At 45.0% G+C, this 22118-nt stretch overlaps 1 protein-coding gene across 1 annotated transcript in view; it reads left to right on the forward strand.

Annotated features, from left to right (window-relative positions):
- The window catches only part of LOC139055783 (neprilysin-1-like), an 87462-nt gene that overhangs the window by 59597 nt on the left and 5747 nt on the right, over window positions 1–22118 (forward strand). The window contains exons 3-5 of the mRNA XM_070533330.1: window positions 17548–17608; window positions 19364–19423; window positions 20805–20939. Coding sequence (XP_070389431.1) covers window positions 17548–17608; window positions 19364–19423; window positions 20805–20939 — 256 coding nt within the window. The remainder of the gene's footprint in view (window positions 1–17547; window positions 17609–19363; window positions 19424–20804; window positions 20940–22118) is intronic.

Below are 22118 nucleotides of genomic sequence, written 5' to 3' on the forward strand. Positions count from 1 at the left end.
TAACTGGAGGGCCATCAGCACATTCCTGATTTTGTAAAGCTCTTAACTTTAATCAAAGGTCGACGCATGGGGTCAGACTCCCATAAAATGTCATGTCGCTTCCCTTACTAGAAGCAGACGCTACGTCAAAGTTGTACTAAGAAAACAAGAGATTCCGAGAGAGTTGTTTACATTTTTGTCACATGGTATTTGAATACACTTCTTCAAAGACAAAAAAGGAATGAATGTCGAGCATGGTCGTCATAAAAATTCGGCTATACCAAGATTAAGCTGCAGGGAACCGAGGATGGGTAAGCATTTCGATCGTCAAGTTCATTTCTTTCAGGAGATCCATTGTGATATGCAATCATATGCACATTAGGAGAGGATTCCGAAAACGGTGAACGTGCTGCTGTTGCACTACCGCCGTACTTAAGGGACCATAAAAGGGCATACTAAAACGTATTGTTTCTATTACATTAAAAAAGTAAAGCGTCGCCTTGATAGATAGGCAGGCAGTAAGTTAGCAACATTTCATTTCAATTATCCCCCAACCCGGCGCCTATTGAGTCAAAGACATGACTTTATTCAGGAACAGTTGTTATCAGCTGTTAGGCTTAAGATACGTCCGTATCTCATTTCCCTAGAGCCATAACGCCCAAAGCAGTGACAACTGCTCGGAGGCCTTTATTAATGTGCCAGGCGGAGCACATCGAGACAGAGAATGGGGAAACATGAAGTTATAGCCACAAATCGAAACGAATGTCCCCGGTCGGCATTTTTCGCTTCGAAATGCCGCTCTGCACATTTCGCTCAGCTCAAAGGGTAGAGCCTCACATAGAGGTGCCCGTGACCATTTTGAGCAAACAAACGTCGTTCAGGCTTGTTCGCGTGAGCCACCTAAAATAATGATACTGAAGAGGTTGCTCACCGCAAAATCGGCCGCGTTCGTCTTGTTTAACTGCAGCGACCGTAACAATCTGCCACCCATATTTCTTAAGCTATTTTAGAACTCCAAATTTTAAAACTGAAATAAAAAAGTATGATTTTAATTGTACAGGCAGCTTCTCAGCCAATCCCCCATTGTGGGTGTGCATCACATTAGGAAGATCATCATCATTTTCAACTCGCGGCAATCATATCAAAGAGGTAGTTGGCACTGTCGGGATGTAAGTACACGTGCGATTTTCGCCCAATTGTCAACAAAGCAAGCGTAGAGATGTTTGAAGCACCTGTTTTGTTGAAAGCATTGGCTCCCTTGAGGACGTATATTTGCTGCATTGAGAATATTTAGGCGTCATTTGTTTTGTCACCGAGTAAATTCGTGGAACACGAAGCTAGCGGCTCGAAAATTTCTAAGGGTAGTAAGGATGGTAATGCGGTGTTGAGTTTGGTGACGCAGCATGCAGCCGAAACCGGCAAGCCACCAGCCACGGCCAGTGTTTAGCTCCTCGCAGCCGCAACATACGGCGCAAGGAACGCTATTACACAGTTTTAGTTTAGCGTACGCAACTATAGCGTACGCTAAGCAGCGCACGTTTTCTACAACTTTAGTTGACCGGCGATATCTTCCGATCCAGAGGCCATATGCCGTCGTTGCGGCTATTTCGCGCCTGTAGCGATAGGTGGCGCTGACATCTCAAACGTTTCTTTCGTTAGGCTTTGACTCGTTCGAAACGAGAAGCGATCTCGAAAACACCACGAGGTTATCCATAATACTCTGTCGTCGAAGCGGCCTGAGACTAAGCGAAAGCCGTTTACACAGCCATTTGCTACGAACAAAGTGCATTTTACAACGCCAAATTCAATTCGAAGCGGGCAGCCGGGACCGCCGCCATGTTTCCCGCAAACTCCGCAAACCACGCAAAAACGCTAACTCCAACTCGTTTGCGTTGCGTAAGCCCGTTATACCCGCTATTTCGTATAACGTTCAGCGCATGCGCAGTGACGACCCGCTATTTTTTAGCGTATGCAATGGTATAGCGTACGCTATACTAAAACTGTCTATTTTATCGTACTTAAACGTTATACCACTCCTTCATGTGTCCAGTTTGCTTAGGTATGAGGTTCCGCCTGACAGTTTCTATCACTGGGGCTCCCTTCGTAGTATTAATTATACATACACTGCTACATAAAACTGACATCGTTGGTGAATAAACTTGAAACTTGAAGAAGACGCCGATGGCGACGACTAAAATCCACTCGAGTGTCCACATAACTGTTGTCGCAATGAGACACAATAAAGTCAGATTAAAGTACGAGCTCCCGTGTGCCAGAGTTCGTGCCGCCGCACATGAGTGACAGTATTTTCGTGGATATTTGTTTCGTGAATTGTGTTTACCGTAAGTGATACTTTAGAATTAAGGTACCTTACTTTTCAAGCCGCGTAACTGTGGACAGCTGATAAGGCGATTTTCTCGTGACTTTAATGCCCTCAAGAGAAAGCTGGCAAACGTTTAGCGAAGCAACTGTATTGTAACAAAATTAGAAAATGGCTGTGGCTTAGCTAAGGTTAAGCCCAGGATGCGAAGCATACTAGCCTTTATTTTAGTTGTTGAACCACTGTTTACCCTGGTGAACTGCTGTTTCTTGGCTATATTTGGTTCGGCTAGACGAAGAAACAACTCATGCAGGCGAGCGCACGAGCTGAGACCCGGCTATGTAGCTACGCGGCCGCAAGCGAGCGCACGAGTTGAGCCTCCGCTTTTGCAGCTGTTATGACGTCATATGGCAGCTACGCGGCCGCGCGCGGCGCAGCAAGGAAGAGCGTGGTTGTGCGGCTAGTATGCTTCGCATAAAAAGCAAATCTTTCAATGCTGGACTACGACACGTAAGCTTTGAATACGTCAGCGCTTGGGCGTTGTGTCGCTATACTTTGGAATTCAAACAATGTTGCCAAGGCGAGCGCCTATGCAACCATCACAATTATTAGGGCTAGCTGTTTCTGTTCGTCCCATGGGGCATGTTAATACTTATTTTCTAAACGATATATACCCCATCACATGGCTCACGTAGGGTCGTCAGGACAAGGCTGACCGGAATAATTAGGATAAATGTACATGTTAATCAATAGAGCGTACTGGAATAAATATAAGGCATTTCTGTTTCGGTTTTTTTTCGAAAGTTCGTGCCTAAAAACGCGCCTCGCGTTATATTTGCTTTCATGACATGATTACAACGCCTCTTCTTCTTTTTATTTTATTTTCTCCAGCGAGCCTTTCGAAGAGTCGCTTCGCGCTAAAGCTGCGAGCTGGGAGGGGCCACAGTTCACTTCTTGTTGCCCTTATCTTGTTGTCCTTTTGTTGTGCTCTTGATTTAGGGCGCTGTCAACGCATCACGATAGTGGTTGCGGAATATTATTCGTCATTTTCAACAAGATTATTTTCTTTTTCAGCAATATTGTTGGCGCGGCTGCGCAGGTGCATTAAGCGAGCGTTCTTCGAAGTAGCGCAGTAGCGCAGCGTCACCCGCGACCTTACAGACCGGGCCGCTTTTACATGTGGTTTTGATTCTGCTGGATTGGAGAACTCACAGAGAGATACGTTCATTACATACAATGATATTACAAAACATTACTACATCAGAAGGAGGGAGTTTCCACCCCCTCACTATAGACTAAACAGAGCACAAGCAGTTACACTTAGGCAATTACAATCAGAGTCTTATTATTCACCTGCACAAATAAAGGAACGGTATGACATTGCAGACATGAATATCATATGCAAAGCATGCAATAAGGAGATGTGCACGCTTGAACATATGCGCTGGGAGTGTGAGTCGCTCGGCCCTGGCATTTCCCGGAATCGGTTTTTAGGAATGATCAGATCTCCAGATCACATCCCTCAAGTCCTGGCTGTCCAGTACGCCCGTGATATGGCTAGGAGGCTTGACCTCCCGGTCCCAACATGGCACTATCCAGGCAGGTGGCAACACCTTGTACAGGACAAGAATAAACTTTTTTACTCCTCCTCCTCCTAATCCTCCTCCTCCTGTCGCGGGCATTCATGAAGCGCTGCCTGTACGGTACTCTACGCGGGTGTCAATGGAGGGTGACGCCATTCTCGTCGACAGTGACAAAGACGTCAACGCATGTCCTTTGACTTTATTTTGCGATGGTAGTTCGCAGAAGCGATGAACAAAGCCCCGCGGGCATCCGCTTTGGTGCGTCGTTTCCGGTTTCCTATAGTGGGATTGCAGCGCGTTATAATCGTCACTATTTCCCAAGAAATGACGCTGGAGTCCACATTACACGCGGCATTCCATGACGCACGAGAATTCCATGACGCACTCTTCTTCTCGCGCGTCATTCCATGGCGCACGAGAATACTGCGATTCAAAAACAATAGAAGGGCTGCATAGTTACAGTAAGGAAAGAGGTTATTCACTCGCGTCAATGCGATACTCGAAACTCTTGATACGGCATTTTGCATACTAAGAATTGCATTATGGTGGTGTCAGCAATGCTTGATTAAGCAGGCAGTTATCCCTTCTCGCTGCAATGTCAAACGTTGACAGAATTAAGGGAGCATGTTTTGTCAGCTAACCAAACTTGAAGTGATAAAAAACACTTCAGTATTTTCACGGCGTTTCCATAATACAATAAAAAGATTTGTACGGATCCCAAGCACTGTGGCAATCGATGTCAGCGAAGCGTTGTATCCTGTTCGCTTTGGTTGACGATAATTAGCGGTGACGTTGGCAGCGAATGTGTAATTTCTGCAGGGTTTAGTCCAATACGAGAGTGATTAGTTGATGGTAAACGTTACCTTGTGTGCACCAGTGCTGTTTGTCTGCGTAGTCCACACACAGGAAGAAGGAAGAAGGACACACAGGAAGAACTGTTTGCTTGAGACGTTGTTGCACGTCATTGTTCATAATCTCTGAGAGGGTTGAGCCATATCCTAGCCTACCATGGCCCATCGCATCATGGCAAAAGCGTACATAACCTTTCCTCAACAACGGCTGGTCAGACAGCGGACTGCTCTTGCGCGTTAGGCCATTGGAAAGTATAGCGTTCGGACGTCTGACATACGGACGCTGCAGAGCGCAGCGTGCTTCACCACCACGGCTATACTCGCTGAGTCGCCAGCTCTAAGCGCTCTCCTCAGACTATGGCCGATCGAAATGTTTACGCTATCACAGGCAGCACGCTACCTCCACAGCCCAACTCCTGCATCTTTTGCCGCGTAGGAAAGCGAGAACAGCACATGCCCTAAGCACAAACTGTGAAACGCTTCCGTGGCGGCGCCAGCCGTGATACGCGGAGGCGAGCGCCATCTGGAGGTGTTGCAAGGAACCCATCGGCGCGTGCGAGCATGACCACAGCAGCAGCAGCAGCAGCAGCAGCAGCGCTCAGAAAGTTGGGAGAGGAGGAAAGGAAAGCTTGGCTCTAAAAAGATTCTGCACTTTCCCAAGCGTTCTGGCTAGAGGAGGAGCCCTAGCGTGTGCTCGATGACGTCACCGCCAACATTAGACGGCCGGAACGACGGTGCGCATCCTTCTTGGCTCACCCGCTAGAGTTCTCCCTCGCACCCGCAACATTCGGCGCAAGGAGCGCTATGTTATCGTACTTAAACTTTATACCATTCGTTCAAGTGTACATATTGCTCAGGTATGGCATTCCCCCTGACAGTTTCAATCTCTGGGGCTCCCTGTGCACTAGTAATTTTGCCTACACTTTTATGTAAAACTGACATCGATGATGAATAAACTTGAAACTTGAAGACCAAGCCGATGGCGACGGCGAAAAGCGACTTGAGCGTCCCTATAACTGTTGTCACAATAAAACATAACAGTCAGGTTGAAGTATGAGCTCCCGTGTTCCAGAGTGCAATCTACCGCACATGGATGACAGTATTTACGCGGATACTTGCTTCGTTCATGCATGCAATGCTGGAATTGTACAGGGCTCTTTTTCTGCGCTTCTTGAAGTACAGTTTGCCCGCACTGACGAACACTTGCCAGACAAATCTTCGTGCTCTTCAGGCTAATCAAGCTCGGGCTCGCAGGGTTTGTCTTGGTTTGGCAAAATGCACATCGACAGTAGCCACTATTGCGATTGCGCGTGACCAACCCATACAAACACGCATTGCGGTGGAAGTGTTGAGAGTGCACATTAGGTACGTTGCCCGTGCCCGTGCCCACCATCTGGTAACACTATTGCCAGAAAGGCAGCAGGCATCATCTTGTACTACGATTTCGAATTATTACACCTGCCTTCCATGAGGCTTCACCCCCGCAACTAAGCCTTCGATTCCTCCATGGTGTTTGGTTCGACCTGCAGTGCACCAGTCTACGCTGATGATATTTGTATTTGGTCTTCTGCGGTGACTCGTCTACAAGTGCGCCCAAGAATTCAGCGGGCAGTTGCCCTAACTTGTTCGTATCTCCGCAAACAAGGCTTGAGTATGTCCATCAAAAAATGCTTGTGAGTAGCACTTACGCGAAATCCCATAGCACCGTACCCTGTTTCTCTCAATGGCCAGGCTGTCACATACCAGAAGTCTTGCCGCTTCTTAGGTGTGATTATTGACAGGGATCTTTCATGGAGCCTCCACTGCATCTACATGAAGCGGCGACTAATTTCGATTGTGCATATAATGAGGTTCCTGTGCAGAAAAATCTGAAGCACGTCGGGACGGTCCAAGATGCAGCTGTAGAGAGCACTGTTTCTGGTCTTTTCATGGTACAGCTTGGCAGTTTCGGCGAACACATGTAAAACAAACATTCATGCCATCGAAAGTTTGCAAGGCCAGTCTACGGACATGTCTTGAAATATCACGATGCGCGTCGACTCACGCAACAATCATGACTGCTAGATGCCACTTGGTTCCAACATGTATAACGATTGAAAACCTTAGAACGCACGCTACACATCTGTGTCGCGTACCCAGTCACAATGTTGCTGTTTTGCCAGCACAAAACCTAAAGCCACATTTTTCAAACTTGCTGCTACAGATCAAGGCTACCTACCGTCTGGCTTTACACTAGCAGCGATACCACTGTTATTCCTCTGATGCCTACGACAGCTACAAATGAGTAGGCCTCACGATTCTGGGAATTACGAAGAAGCCCCGTTATCCAACAGTGGCTCTACGTCAGTTGACACTGTCATTATTGAACGAGGCCTATGAACAAAGAACGCACATTTACACCGACGGATTTGTCTCAGCCACCGGCTCCACAGGCGCTATCATTCCGGCCTTAGAAGTCACAATTACGTTCAAAGTGTCCCATATAACGACCTCTACGGCAACGGAACTCGTAGCTCCACGTGCCGTTGTTAATTACATCGCACAAGCGAAGCCTCGAATGTTGGTCATTCTTTGTGACTCCAAGGCAACCTTTCAGACTCGCCTGCAGTGAGCGTTACGACACAAGACCCATGAACAATTCGTGTTTGACACCAGAGAGGTTCTCCATCAAGCCCTCATACGTGGACACGACATTATCTTCCAATCGCTTCCGGGGCAGTGTGGCATCGTCAGAAATGATCTTGCAGATGATAGGTCCCAGTCAGGTGATAAAGAAGCCCTGACACTTCCTATACTCTTATCAGGAACAGACGCTGCGAGGGACATTCGTTTACTTGCTCAAGCCAAGACTGAAACTTTGTGAAACACCCCAATTTTCTCCAACTGCCCCCTCCTTTGGCTGGATCCTACATTGAAGCTGCGGAGTTCATCGAACTTCTCCCGTCGTGATGAAACATTGTTTTGCCGCCGCTTGCTAGGGGGTGGCTTTTACGAAAACCTAGTCATTTCTTATTGGAATGTCTGACACACCGATCTGTGACTCACGCAACTGTCAAGAAATGATCGAGCGCGTGTTGTTTCTCTAATCTCTATAATATCGAACGCGACGTTCTTCGGAGAATATTAAGTCGATAAGACAGCAGACCATTGTCAGAGACTAAGATTCTCGGACCATGGCCATACGCATCACAGCCTTACAACGTTTCTAGAAAGCGACTGGCCTCAGACACCGATCATAGGCGCGAAGGAATAGACAACCAACCGCAACGTATTCGCATTGATAGTACCTTCTTCCCTCCCTCTCCTTTCTTTCCTTTCGTGCCTTAAACCCCTTACCCTTGTAGGGTAGCAAAGCAGACGTGCATGCGGTTGACCGCCCTTCCTTCCCTTGCTTCTTTTCTCCTCCTCCTATATCGTGAAATAACAACTTGACTTGAAAATGAAGCAATGCTTCCGCACTTTCCGCAGCTCAAAGTGACCTATAGCGGAGCACACATGTTGACATGTAAAGCCGCAGACATTTCGGATGCACGTCACTTCTCACATATGACCACGGAGTACATGGAACTGAGCCTGAAACAGTCTGACGTATGAAAGAAATCAAAGATCTGCAGCCACTGAAAACCTTGACATTCGACGAATAAACGTAGCAGTGCTTCTGGAGCGAGCCTGTTGCCATATAGGTGGTGTGTCGGACAGCACTAACTCCTTCGTCTCTTTAGTTAAGTGAGAAAATCAGCATGCCTTTCTTTCTCGCATAACTGGCCCTTTTCTTCTTTTTTTTTGAGGCTGGTAATCAGCAAGCCGTCAGAGAGATAAAACAAGGATAGGAAAGGCAGGGAGGTCAACCAGAACAGCATCCGGTTTGCTACCCTACACTTGGGGAGGGGGAAAGGGGAATAGGAAGAGGAAGAAAGGGAGAGAGTGTTCTCTTCAGAACAGCGCATACGCACAGCAGATAAACAGTAACGCCACAGTGTCCATGCACCATGCCTGCGCGCAGTGGCCATGCCAGCTGTGGATAGCAGAATGCTGGCGTGGCTCCACCACCGAGCCGATTGAGCGAGGTGGTGGCGGTGCGTCCAATTCACTTTGTCGTTTTTGCAGCCAAACCCACTTCGCGCCTCCGGAGAGCATCTAACCTGCCGCGTGCGAGCGGCGCATGCGCCGTCGATAGCGGGACAACACGACAGCGATGACGGCTTGAACGCGCCTTGAACCAGCGTTCAATTTCTATTGCAATAGAGGTCAAGAGAAATGCAACTGAACGTTTTTAGCGACTTTTCTAAAGGGAAGTGCCTTCCGTGGAAGGTACACTAAGGAGGCGCCCTAAGTCAGTGCAGACTGATAAAGTATATTTTATGACATTATTTTCGTTAGTTCTTCGCGTGAAAGGTTCACAGTTAAATGAAAAAAACTGCGCGAGAATCTTCGCGTTCGTACGTCAGTGTGATGTCATGGATTTCCAAGCATGTTCTCGTTTAAACTTCATTAAACCCTTCATTAAGCCCTTTAAACTTCTTAAATTCAGTCTTAGGCTTCTTTAGAGTTCAGTGTAGGTTTTTCTTAACCAATAAATATGTTAACATGTTCTGGAAAGATGACGTCGAACTCGATGAAGCCGTTGCGACCTTATGTGAGCATTTCAAGACAGCGTCGCCACCAGTATATGGTATTCGCGCGTTTTCTGGCTTATCAAGTCTCCTCCAACACTAAAGGTGACATTTTCGTTGCTATTGCAAGGGCTAATTGACTAATGAATTCCACCCGATCTTTCTCTTTAGTGTATACTTGAGCGTGTGCCCAAGAGCCAGGCAAGTGCCCCTTTAGGCTCTGAGGTCTGGCTCTGTGAGCGATGAGGAGTGACCGAGGGTAAAGGGTGTGGTTACTTGCATAAAGAGTAGAAAATCACAATACAGGATGAACCAGCAAGGCCGATGTCAAGCGTTTCTTGATTGAAATATCGAATCTTCTGTTGCACTAGAAGTTATTTTAGTGAGGGTGTTAGATGCATAGATAAGAAGGTTAGAAAAACGAGAATCACAGTGAAGGGTGCTTCTAAATAAGGTTCGTTTTGTTTTCCGTGGCGAATCGAAGTGTGGATATAGTTGCTGTTGCGACATAACTTCTAGGAGACAAAGAAAGAACCGTCTCCCCTGAAATGAAGGCGTGCTAAACGGAAAATATTCCGAAGCATTGAGTTTCTGTGGGAATGATGCCCTTTCGGTATTAAACTCTTTCTCGCAAGCACGAGATACTAAACGCGCAGTGAAAGGTCCCTCCTGGAAAGGCGTATAACGTCACATACTTTGTCAAGAAGCAAGAAGGCGCTGTGTCCGGCCGCCTTTGCCATATAACAATATCAACCGAAGGAATAACGTATCGTAGTCTCGAAAACTATGACTGCCACTGGACGGATGGAAAAGGAAGCAATCGACGTCGTTTATGCTGTGTTTTTTGTATGTTAAAGGTCTCTAAGGGTTCACCCTTCTCACAACCCTTATAAAAAAACTCGCTTCTCTCTTAATCGCCAGAGTGCTACCAGGATATTGCATCTGCGCTTGTTCAGGGGGCGACGTGCTGGATCGAAGTAATACTAGGTACGCTTTCCATATTATTAATACGTATACTTAGTTTAAAAGTGAGCGTACAGTTACATTTTAGTCCATTGAGAGGCCAGTGTATTGTTGATATATATGCAGAAAACCCAACTGGAAAGGGTGTAAAGCATACGTGTATCTGTTCATAAATCTGCTCCAGTCTATCAAAGCACACGTGAGATCGTGTAAAAAATACGTAACATCACTTGGTCCAAGCATTCATTATCTCAACTAAGCAATGTTTTGTTTATATTCTCTCCAGAATCAGCATTATTTTTCAGAGCCTTATCTCAAGACGAGCGTCTAGGTTTACAGTGTTTCATAGACCTTAAACGAACGGAATCTGGTTATTTCCCTTCGTCGTGTCATATGAAGACCAAATAGTAAGTAGCTGTTTAGCATACAGGGACGCGCATATTTCCCTCAAAATGTTCGACAAAAGATTTTGCGCTTACCGCAGCAGTGTTCTTAAGCAAATTTCAGTGAGAGATAGCATTTTGGGGTTTACGCCGCTATGTATAACACTTGGTGCACTTTAGTGCCTGGTCTTTAAGAAAGATGGGCAATGTTGCCGTCGTTTATGAGAATGCTAACTGCTGACGGGGGGGTACAAACATAAACTTGTGTTGCCGTCTTCCGGCAGCTGCAAATAGCAGCCGTTCACGGAGGGATACCGCGTGTTGCCCGCTACTTTGGAACAGCAATGTTGCATCGCCGCGGGAGAAGTTAGATGGCACTTATTGTAAACATAACAAAAGGTCCAGGCTACGTAGGCGGCAATTAGCAACCCTCGGAGAGCGCTAGCAAGCATGTGTCATTTCAAGCAAACGAAATTCTCTAATAGTGTCGGCCGTTTCCAGAGGTATTAAAATAATTTCATCATCATCAGCATCATCATCATCATCATCAGTCTGGTTACGCCCACTGCAGGGCAAAGGCCTCTCCCATATTTCTCCAACAACCCCGGTCATGTACTAATTGTGGCCACGCCGTCCCTGCAAACTTCTTAATCTCATCCGCCCACCTAACTTTCTGCCGCCCCCTGCTACGCTTCCCTTCTCTTGGGATCCAGTCCGTAACCCTTAACGACTATCGGTTATCTTCCCTCCTCATTACATGTCCTGCCCATGCCCATTTCTTTTTCTTGATTTCACCTAAGATGTCATTAACTCGCGTTTGTTCCCTGATCCAATCTGCCCTTTTCTTATCCCTTAACGTTACACCTATGATTCTTCTTTCCATAGCTCGTTGCGTCGTCCTCAATTTGAGTAGAACTCTTTTCGTAAGCTTCCAGGTTTCTGCCCCGTAGGTGAGTACTGGCAAGACACAGCTGTTATATAATTTTCTCTTGAGGGAGAATGGCAACCTGCTGTTCATGATCTGAGAATACCTGCCAAGCGCACCCCAGCCCATTCGTATTATTCTAATTATTTCAGTCTCATGATCTGGATCCGCGGTATTTACCTTCCCTAAGTAGATGTATTCCCATACCACTTCCAGTGCCTCGCTACCTATAGTAAACTTCTGTTCTCATCCGAGACTGTTAAACATTACTTTAGTTTTCTGCAGATTGATTTTTAGACCCACCCTTCTCCTTTGCCTCTCCAGGTCAGTGAGCATGCATTGCAATTGGTCCCCTGAGTTACTAAGCAAGGCAATACCATCAGCGAATCGCAAGTTACTAAAGACTTCTTCATTAACTCTTATGCCCAATTCTTCCCAATCCAGGTCTCTGAATACCTCCTGTAAGCACGCTGTGAATAGCACTCTAGAGATCGTATCTCCCTGCCTGACGCCCTTCTTTATAAGAATTTTGTTGCTTTCCTTATGGAGGACTTCGTTGGCTTTGGAGCCGCTATAGATATCTTTCAGTATTTTTACTTACGGCTGGTCTACACCCTGATTCCGGATCCTTAGCCACTAAGCAATCACGGTGGGTCCCAAATTTCAAGTTGGCCCATCCCTAAATTTCAGTCGGGCCACTTCTAAATTTAAGTTAGACCAGGCCCAAACTTGGAGTTGGCCCGCCCTTAAATTTAAGTTGACCCAACCCGTAATTTAGGTTGGCTCAGCCCCAAATTTAAGCTGGCCCACCCCCAAATTTAGGCTGGCCCATCCCCAAATGTCAAGTTGGCCCACCCCTACTTTAGGCTTTCCCATGCATTTTCTATGGAGCCCCACGTATCCCCATGGTTATGCAGAAATCTGATAACATGGATATCCTGTCAGATCAATTTTGTTTCTTTTTCGTTTCATTTATGCATTATTGCTTATAAAGCTAGCAATCATCTACATTTACACTATTTTAAGAATTAAATGTCTTAACTTCGCAAATTACGCTTTTATTTGCATATACAAGACATTATACTTTTCGCCTTAAAAACAGATTTTGCTCGAGTATTCGCTAAATAATGCTTACAGATCAAAAGGGGTGACGTACTTATTGGTGTTTGCACGACACTTGTTTCTGGCGGGCTTGTGTTTACAGCGGTATTTTTCATTGCTCTGGAACACAAACGCAAGTTCGCTTGTGTCAGGAGAATGGTAATGGCAAAGTGCACTCGATGGGTGCCTGAAGTTGTGCTTCGTTTTCAAGCTTCAAAGCCTAGTCGAATGCGCTCAAGCTCACATGTAGTTTGTGGTGTGCAGTGCTGGTCGCAGTGTCAGGTGGGCGCATCACATTGGTGCAGCCACACTGAACACGCAAGCCGATGATGAAACAGGCCCTTGCATGTCCAGCAGGAGGAAAATACTTATAAAAAACAAAATTTCTGATTACCTATGAAGGCGGCAAACACCAAAGAATGTAAGGGTGCCTGTCGTGGCAGATGAACTATGCGAGCGAGCCTTCTGGCAAAGTGCATTACTGTTGATTGATATTGTCGGTATTGATAGTTTCTTCGAGCATGACACGAAGCAGCATTTTGTAATGGAAAGCTAATTCACTTGATTGTACTTTGTTTATTTCATGATACTGTTCGCCATAAGGCCGCTACAGAGTGTGTTTTAAGGCATCACAATTACAAACTGGGTGTTACAACAATAAAATGTATTAAGAAATGCAAACGGGCTGTTACAACAGTAAATTACGTCCATGAAGTATCCGTCATAAAAAAGGGGTAAACTCATAATTTAAACAGTAGCATCACACTTCGGCAATAAATTTTCTAACTTGTAGTTAAAAAAAACACCCTAATTTGTAAAACAGACCTTACGTGGTATATAGTTTATAAAAACATGTATAATAAGTACAAGAATGCCAGCAAACATAAACATTCAGGTTCGTAATGACTTCATTATGCATTTTTTTAGGCGTTTAGCAGCGGTGCACTGCATAACCGAATACTGCAGGGCGTTCAAGTCTTTCAGAGTTCGAGCTAGGGTGGAATTTGCATATGCGTAAATACGTAGCTGTGACACAACGAGCAATTTTGGGGAGCCAAATAAGCTACAATTTGGATGTTAAAATGGTGTTTAGACAGCAAAAATAGTCATTTTAATCTGGTCACTAAACACCGCTGCAATAGAGTGGTAGTTGAAGTAGGTTTAGCATCTCTGTTGCTGAGTCGGCGGAGCAATATTTGGACAAAATAAACCGTGCAGCCCTTCACTGTACCCTTTCGAGTTCGTTTGTTAGACGCACATGGAACGGATCCCATATAATGCTTGCTTGCTATAACGGTGGCCTCACACAGTTTAAAAAGGCGGTTAGTTTGACAGATTGAGGCACGAGCTTCAACTTTTTGCACAGAAACCAACGTTCATTTTTGGCAGTGCTCGTGATATTTGAGATATGCGTTTTCCAACTTACGTTATTGGTGATAGTCAGTGGCGTAGCCAGAAATTTTGTTCGGGGGGGGCTACGCCACTGGCCCAACATATATATATATATATATATATATATATATATATATATATATATATATATATATATATATATATATATATATATATATATATATAGCTGCACGTTGCAACTTCGCCTCCTCCTTAAGAGGATGCTTTAGCTCGGGCGCTCCTATCTAAACACATATAAAAGAAGAATTGCACCAAATGATTGCACGATGGCTTTGGTCCGGTCTTAGAATGTCTTTGCAACGTCCTTTGAACCTTTGCTCCAACGCTAGTGGTCAGTGAAATGCAGTGTTCAACGTACACGGCAGCCATATGGTGATTAATTTCTGTTTTGGAAACACCTTCAGCTGTCAAAAACTTCGCGACACCGAGCTGTTCAACTTTTGAAGTATCCATAATGTGACGCAACCACATTCAACCCAGTGTATGAGAGCATTAAAGAACATTTTTCCCACCTGCGTGTCACTTTTGTAAATGAGACATGCCGTTCTCCTACGCGCATGCCTCGCAGGTAATGAGCCGAACCATTATTGCGTGGATAGGGTAGGCTCACTTTCATTTGACTCGCCCTCGTACATTAGAAATGCGAAAATACGGCTTGATAAAGGACAAAAAAGTGTCACTGGAAACAAAGTTCACGGCATGTATACACGAAACCTCGCAACAAGATATTTAAGTATACATTTAAGTCTCCAATGAGTCTATGTATGTAAGAAGAAGTAACTGTATATAATGCGTCAAACAAGGCAAATAAACATGTTGCACAATCATAGATTCACAGAATCCTAGATTCCGCCCCAATTCCATCCACTCCCCCCGATGCATTGCGCGCGACGGAAAGCGACGCGCTTGCTCCCCGCTTTTCTCCTTTGCGCACACAAGACTGAGCCACCATCGTCGGCTCACCCATTCTGCCTCCCCTCCTACGCTTTCACTCGCACATACAGCATGCAGCGCGTGGTCACGATGTTATCACCCTTGGACTTTATACGAAACGTGAGGGTGACGGCGATGGCAGGAATGCGCCTGGAGTGCCCATATAATTGCTTTCGCAATAATATAATAAACGTATCCGTCAACTGAAGCGTCCCGTCGCCCATTACTTTCCGCAAAAGAAGTATCAAAATCGAACTTTCACCATGCGACAATTCGCTGCGCCGCAACAATGTATTTTTTTGTGTGAGGCGGAGGCACCGAAATGAATAAAAAAACGCATAGGAAAGTATGTTGGCCAGAATCTAATGCCTACTTCGGGCACCTAATGGGGCTACGGAAGGAATACCGAAGAAAACATGAGACGCTTGGTCCACTGAGAACCATACGCATACTGCTCAGTATCCTACAGCGGCGAAACAAAACTTTCCGGAAAGGTTCCGCTCAAGGAATGCGGTGCAATCCTTCGAGTCCCCACAGTGATGGCGGCGAGCGACCATTGTTTTTTTTTCTCGTCTGCTAGCCAGAAAGCGTCCGAAACCCTCTCCGGTGAAAATCCACTCGGCCAGAGCAAACCGAACGCGCACCGAAGTGCACCGCACGGTGGTCGGGGCCATACGAGGAAAACGTTTGCGCTCTGGCTGGCTCTGGCAGCCCGCGGGTAGGATAGCGAGAACAAAAAAAAAATTGAAGAGCCTCAATGTGTCCTCGCGAATAAAAGTCAAAGTAGAAAAAATAAATAAGAACGTAGTTACTTTGGCTGGCTTTAGTGTCTTGACATGGATGTTCTGGCGTAGGTTAAAAAAAATGTTGATATTTTTTTATGTGACATGACGGCACAAATGAACCACCCCAACGCTTCGTCTCATTGGACCTCGCTGCCTGCTTTGTCAACTTGTCTGCTAGTGTGTTGATTTGGCTTGTCTCGTTGTATGTTCCGATGTAAGATTTTAGAAAAGTCAATAGACCTTTGGCGTCAAATGTATATAACAACATTAAACCCACTAAGTTCCGCAATTGAAAATCTAAAGCACAACTTTGGAAATGTCAATGCACCTTTCACATCAAGAGCTTATGAGATTTATACCCATAAAGTTTCGCAATTGATATCCATGCGCTCCATAGATTCCGTGGCCTCTAGTGAGATGCCGCGGTGAGCCCGCTCACCATCAAAGCGCCCTTGAAACCTTGTGCTCGGATGGGACTGCTTGGCGTTATGTGACTCCCGGTGTATGGGCGTTGCCACGAAATCCAGCCCGAGTTTGCAATCTCTGCGGTTAAATGTCTTTTGGAGCGTCAAAAAGATATTCTAGACAAAATCTAGAGTGATTTCCGGCGCCGGGGGTCGCTTTCGTCAGCGGTGCATGGACAGCACGAAAAAATTTCGGGGGGGGCTGAAGCCCCATAAGCCCCCCCCCCCCCCCTGGCTACGCCCCTGGTGATAGTTATGCCCAGGCATTTGAGTGTATCAAATGTAGCAAGCATTCGGGAGTTCGCAATATATTTGTGATCCAGGGCATTGTTTATCTTTTTCGATACGCTGTCGACAACTGTTTCTTGTTCGTTTATCTGCATTCTCCAGTTTTTCAATGGCACCAATAGCACCATATTTCAATGGCACCAAGAGCGTTACTTAGCGACTTCTTGATCATTGGCTTCATTAATTTCCCGGTAAAGTAAACAATCATCTGCTTACAGCCGCATGGTGATGTCTTCACTAATACCGGAACTGATGTCAATCATCATGATGTCAATCAAGGTGGTCAATTTTGCGGCATTTATATCCACATGCTGCATTCTACCGGACAGATATGTGTGGACACATTCTACCAAATCACGATTAATTTCCATTTGTGCGAATCTGATGATTAACAGAGAGCGAACGATTCTGTCAAATGCTTTAGAGAAGCATAAGTAAATCACGTCAAGGTGTTTTTTTGTTGTTGTTGAAAGTGCTAGAAAAGTCGTTGATGGTTTTCATTAAGTGCGTGGTGGTAGAAAGGCGTTGCCTAAACCCATACTGACTTGGAAAAAAGGTTCTCGTCATGTTCAGAATAAGTGTATATGGATTTTGATAGAATACGCTTGAGCAGCTTGCAGCAAACACCGGCAAAGGAAATGGGACGATAATGTTCAATTTGCTACTTTTTACCTGTTGCATGTATTGAGATTACCTTTGCCCCTGGCCCATCGTACGGAAGTTGTGCTTTGGGCAATTTACGCAGTAAATATTATTTCACAGTAATGGGCTACCCATTCTGCATGTCTTCGTAAAGATGTGTTAGGCCTAATTCAAGTGTTAAAAATGTGTGTAATATTGAGTCGTGTAAGCCGTATTCGGGTGGGCATTTCCACTCGTGACTCAAGGTGGTTCAGAACAAAAGGTAAAGTGGGAGGTACTAACGAGGGATATATATTTATCGCAGAACACGATGGTTCATCCGGTCACCATTGGAATACTGTGCATTGTAATGTGCCTGGCACTTGGTAAGTGCTTGCTCTCTCCCTCCCCCCCCATCATTTTCTTTAATTGTATACGCTTTCAAGACTGGCTAAACTCAATACCTTCTGATTTAAAAGAGACGGTTGGTCTTCAGCGCGCTAAGCAAAGGAGGAAGTGGGAGGTTCGTGAATACCCGGAGATGCTTAATTGTGTTGTGGCTGTACGTCTGTGTTAGTGTGTCATCTGTTTTACGGACAAAAAAAAGAGAATGTTCATTTTAGAACAGAGAGCTCTCTCAGGCGTGTGCAATGCAGACACTTCCTTTCAAGCTGTTTTTCTCGCATATTTCCAGTTACCTTTCATTCTTTTTTTTTTCTTACTTTTTAAGGCTGTTTAGGCTTTAAGTGTAGTGTTTTATCGCCATGTACTTTCATGAGGCTCAGAGTGACTGTTGCTGACCTTGCGCATGCACTGCGATACATTTAGAGTAGACTCTAAATGTAAGTCAGTGTATTGTTAGCGCTCCTGAGTCTCGTTCTATTATTTCGCTAATTTGTGGTATAGTGCTCTTTTGACCTTTTAGCGCTGTGCCTTGTCCAGTAAACGCGAATAATTTGACCTCCCCACTACTAGGGAGGTCAAATGCAGGTTAGTCCGTCGGTTAACCCCTTCAGACGCCTCCCTGGCATTTGCAGCGAAAAAAATATATTTTTCCCGTTACGTCATTTAAGCAGGTCTCAGCATAATTAATTACGTCAGCGGCGAACACGAGATTGTCGTTGTTTATTTTTTTACTTGTGCATACACAGTTGTGTACAAAGCGTCGTGGTGGTCGCAAAATTAAACAATGTGTATCATGCGGGGGAACCGTAATAACAGTTGTGGGTCTTTTGTTATGTAGATCGGCGCGCATCCCTGCAGCCATCCAATATGCAGCTAGACAGCTGTTAGTTCGCTCTGCTTCTGGCAAGATTGCGAGCTCCATTTTTTTGTCTAACCTGTCACATGTTACTTTTGTTACATATCCCCCCCCTATATAATACCCTCCGACGGAGGGCCTTTAGGGTATATTAAATGGATAAATAAATAAACACATCTACTTCTCTCACGCTATTATACGCATCCGTTTATTATTAATATAGTTATCCGTGTCTTCCACCTCTTCCTCCTTCTCCATTGAGAGTTGGGGTTAGTGGAGCACAGCAGCTAAGGAAAGCTTACAAACATTCTTTTTACGATGTCTTCTGTTCGCCGAACCAATGTACTCAATGTAGCGGGCCTCCCAGAGAAGGTACACTCGAGCCCGTGGCTCAGATAAAAAAGATAACAGAGTAATAGTTTGCAGATCAGCTCAGACTTTCCCGGAGTTGGCACTCGTGTTCACAATCACCGAAACTAATACTTCGCGAGCGGCGATTCATTACGTCACGATAGTGTGGACAGGAACTGGCGTAGCGGACCAGCTGGTAAGTCAGGTCTGCCGAACATTCGAAACAGTTGTCTCGGAAAACAGAAGAGTTCCGCTCTGCCACATGAAGAATGCCGGTACTTCAATGTATGCTATTCTGCAAAGCATGTCTGCTTGCTCTGGCTGGAAAGCGAGTTTTCCGAACGTAGATTTGGGGCGAGCACGCTCGGTCGAAGCTCGACGCCATGTGGCAGAGCTTCCGGGCCCCACTGTATCCGCCATTGGAATTTAGACCCCTATTGTCGGCATGATAACCTATCGTTGCGGTGATCTAATGCGTACACGTACGCCAGTGACTATAACTAAAAATAACGTCCTATAATTTTTACAGGTCGAGAAACAACGGCACGCAATGATGAAGTGTGCAATGACGAAAAATGCAAGGAACTTGGTAAAGTATATTTCCTTATGTCATAAGTAAAAGCGTCCATACCTATCGCTCACAACAACAGACATTTCAGTCGTAGGTAGCCGCAACGCCGCACATCATTACATTTAGTGCTTATCGCAATGAAGGGAACGAGCTCTCTCATAATCATTAAATATTACTCTCATTCGCAAGTGCGCCCCTCAGCGTTTCTTCGAAAGCCAGTTTAATTATTCAGTAAAATCCTTCATGACTGGTTGTCGCTAAGGTAACAAAATACCACGAACTATCAGGAATACTCCAGTCGAAGACAAGGCTGGTGCAATGTGGCTCGGTTCTCCTTTACAAGGATAAGGAGGTAATGAGGAAGCGTAAGTGCAAAACAAGGTTTATCCACGTGAAGCTCCTCTACAGGCTACAGAAGACAATATTGCGGCAAGTAAGAACTTTGGACAAGCTGGACGGGGAAGAAAAGCGGCCGCTCATAACACGGAACATATAGGCGAAGCCTTGCAACATGTTTTTATGACATCTGCACTCTCATGAAACCGCCATTAACCGATGACTGTCATTTCTAAGCACACTTTGTTGCACACAAAGTCAAGCGTCTTAACGTCCCATGACCTGTCTCAAGTTTCCTGGTCCTGAATCCACAGTGGACGCTCACCACATGTGGCTCTTGTCAAGGACTCGTGCAATACGAGTCAAAATTTCAGCGTCATGTGCACTATTGGCGCTACAGCGCGGAGGCGAACTACTTAGGAAATGAAATTGGGAGACGCTGCTGGCTCGAACAACAGGTTAACAAAATGTACCCGGCTCGCAACATGTTCCCTCTGGGTATGCGCTCCTTGCGGCAGTCTGATACTGTGTAGGAATAATTACTTTTCCGTTTGAAGATGCACTTCAACCTTTCCAGTGTGACTCTGCTCTGTTTCCCCCTTTCGCGCGTAATCAGCTGCTCTACAGTTCGAAGCTCAGCAAAAGCTACACCAGCTCAGCAACACCTCTGTGTGTGTCATGGCAAAGTAGAAGCGAATGTTGAGGAGTTCATCCTACTCAATTCCGGAATTCATCGTACTCAATTCATCTTCATCAGCTTACTCAATTCCACCCCCATCTCAATGGCAGGAATTCAAATGGGGTCGAAATTCAGAAAACGTTTGTGTACCGTTCGTCAGGTACAAATTAAAGGATCCCAGGTGGTCCAAATTAATCCCGAGTCCCCCACTAAGGCGTGGCTCATGAGCTCGTGGTTTTGGCCCGTAATGCCCCAAAAGCAATGTTGCTTTCTTTCTGAGTTTGTTCATGTTACATTCTGCGTTTTTCAGCTGCATAATTAAATAAGAATACTAAGCATTAAAGCAAGAAATAAACAAATGAAAGATACGCTATTATCAAACAGTTTTGCAGATAAAAGCACAAATGGGAAATTCGACCCCTTGCGATGATTTTTACGAGTACGTATGCGGCAACTGGAATGGCAGTAGAGAACTGAAACCAAGGGTCTTGAAGGACAAAGCAGTAGAAGACCTTATACGTAAGTATTCCTATCGAGCTTTCTATTAATATCAATGATCCCTAATTCGATTATCTTCATCGTGTGGTCATAATTAATAGCGTTTTAAAGCGGCAATGAACAGATAACATCGTAAGAAGCCAACAAGCAATGACACCAAGGACATCATCGGGGAAATTACTTGTACTTGCTAAGTGAGTTAAATAAATAAAAAATTATTGAAAATAAAAGTGGCGGAAAAAAGAACTTAGCGCAGGCGGGGGACTATCCCACGTCTTCGCATTACGCGTACGATGCTCCACCAATTGAGCTATCGCGGTGCTGTTTTCACATCCACTTTTTTGTGTACGTATGTTTTACTACCAGAACTAACCCAGGGGGTGTTAGCCAGCGCCACACTGTTCAATTTCACACATTCAAGTACACTTTAGCGAATTGTAGTAATCTTGTAATTGCCGCCATTCCTAAGTTCAAGCACCTCGTTTGCTAACTTATTTCAAGTACGTTACGAAATTCGACGACGAACACTCATTAAAATGGGTGTCACGTGACACTCAATACTCCAATTTGTGATATATATATATATAATCTACCCACAATACATGAATGATATGCGTAATACTCTAAATACATGTCCAACGTTCATATACAAGGAATAACAACAAACGATATTAACAAACAAACGAAGCAGTACCGCGCGTTAGAGACCGGGTCAAAAAAAAAATAAAGCAAATCATCAAGCATTGAACATTGCAGTGAAGCGCAGATTCCTAATAGAAAATGAAAAAGAACAAAAAAAACACATCAGCCAGTGTAAAATTACAACGCGTTGCCAAGACGATGCATAATAATAGCTTCCTTTACTCTAAGCAGCTGAAAGCTTCCGGCGAAAGTAAAAATTAGCCCTCTCTTATCCAAATCTTTTTCGCATCAGGTCTTGCGGAATCCAAGTGACTTTTTTACATTCATGACGTGACTAACCTGAATCCTATTATCGGGCTTTTAACGGGTACAATAGTCTACGTATAGATGCTGATCTCTTCTTCACGGGTGTGTTATTTAGCGGTCTTTCTAAATATTGGTTGAACATTTATAACGTTTATATTTGTCCTATTCAAGGTTAACATTTAAACGATTAGAAAAAATGAACCCATATATAAATGCGCCAGCATACAGCAGACGCATTGCATGTCGTACGCA

Source organism: Dermacentor albipictus, chromosome 2, assembly GCF_038994185.2.
Source record: "Dermacentor albipictus isolate Rhodes 1998 colony chromosome 2, USDA_Dalb.pri_finalv2, whole genome shotgun sequence".
NCBI classification, from domain to species: domain Eukaryota; kingdom Metazoa; phylum Arthropoda; class Arachnida; order Ixodida; family Ixodidae; genus Dermacentor; species Dermacentor albipictus.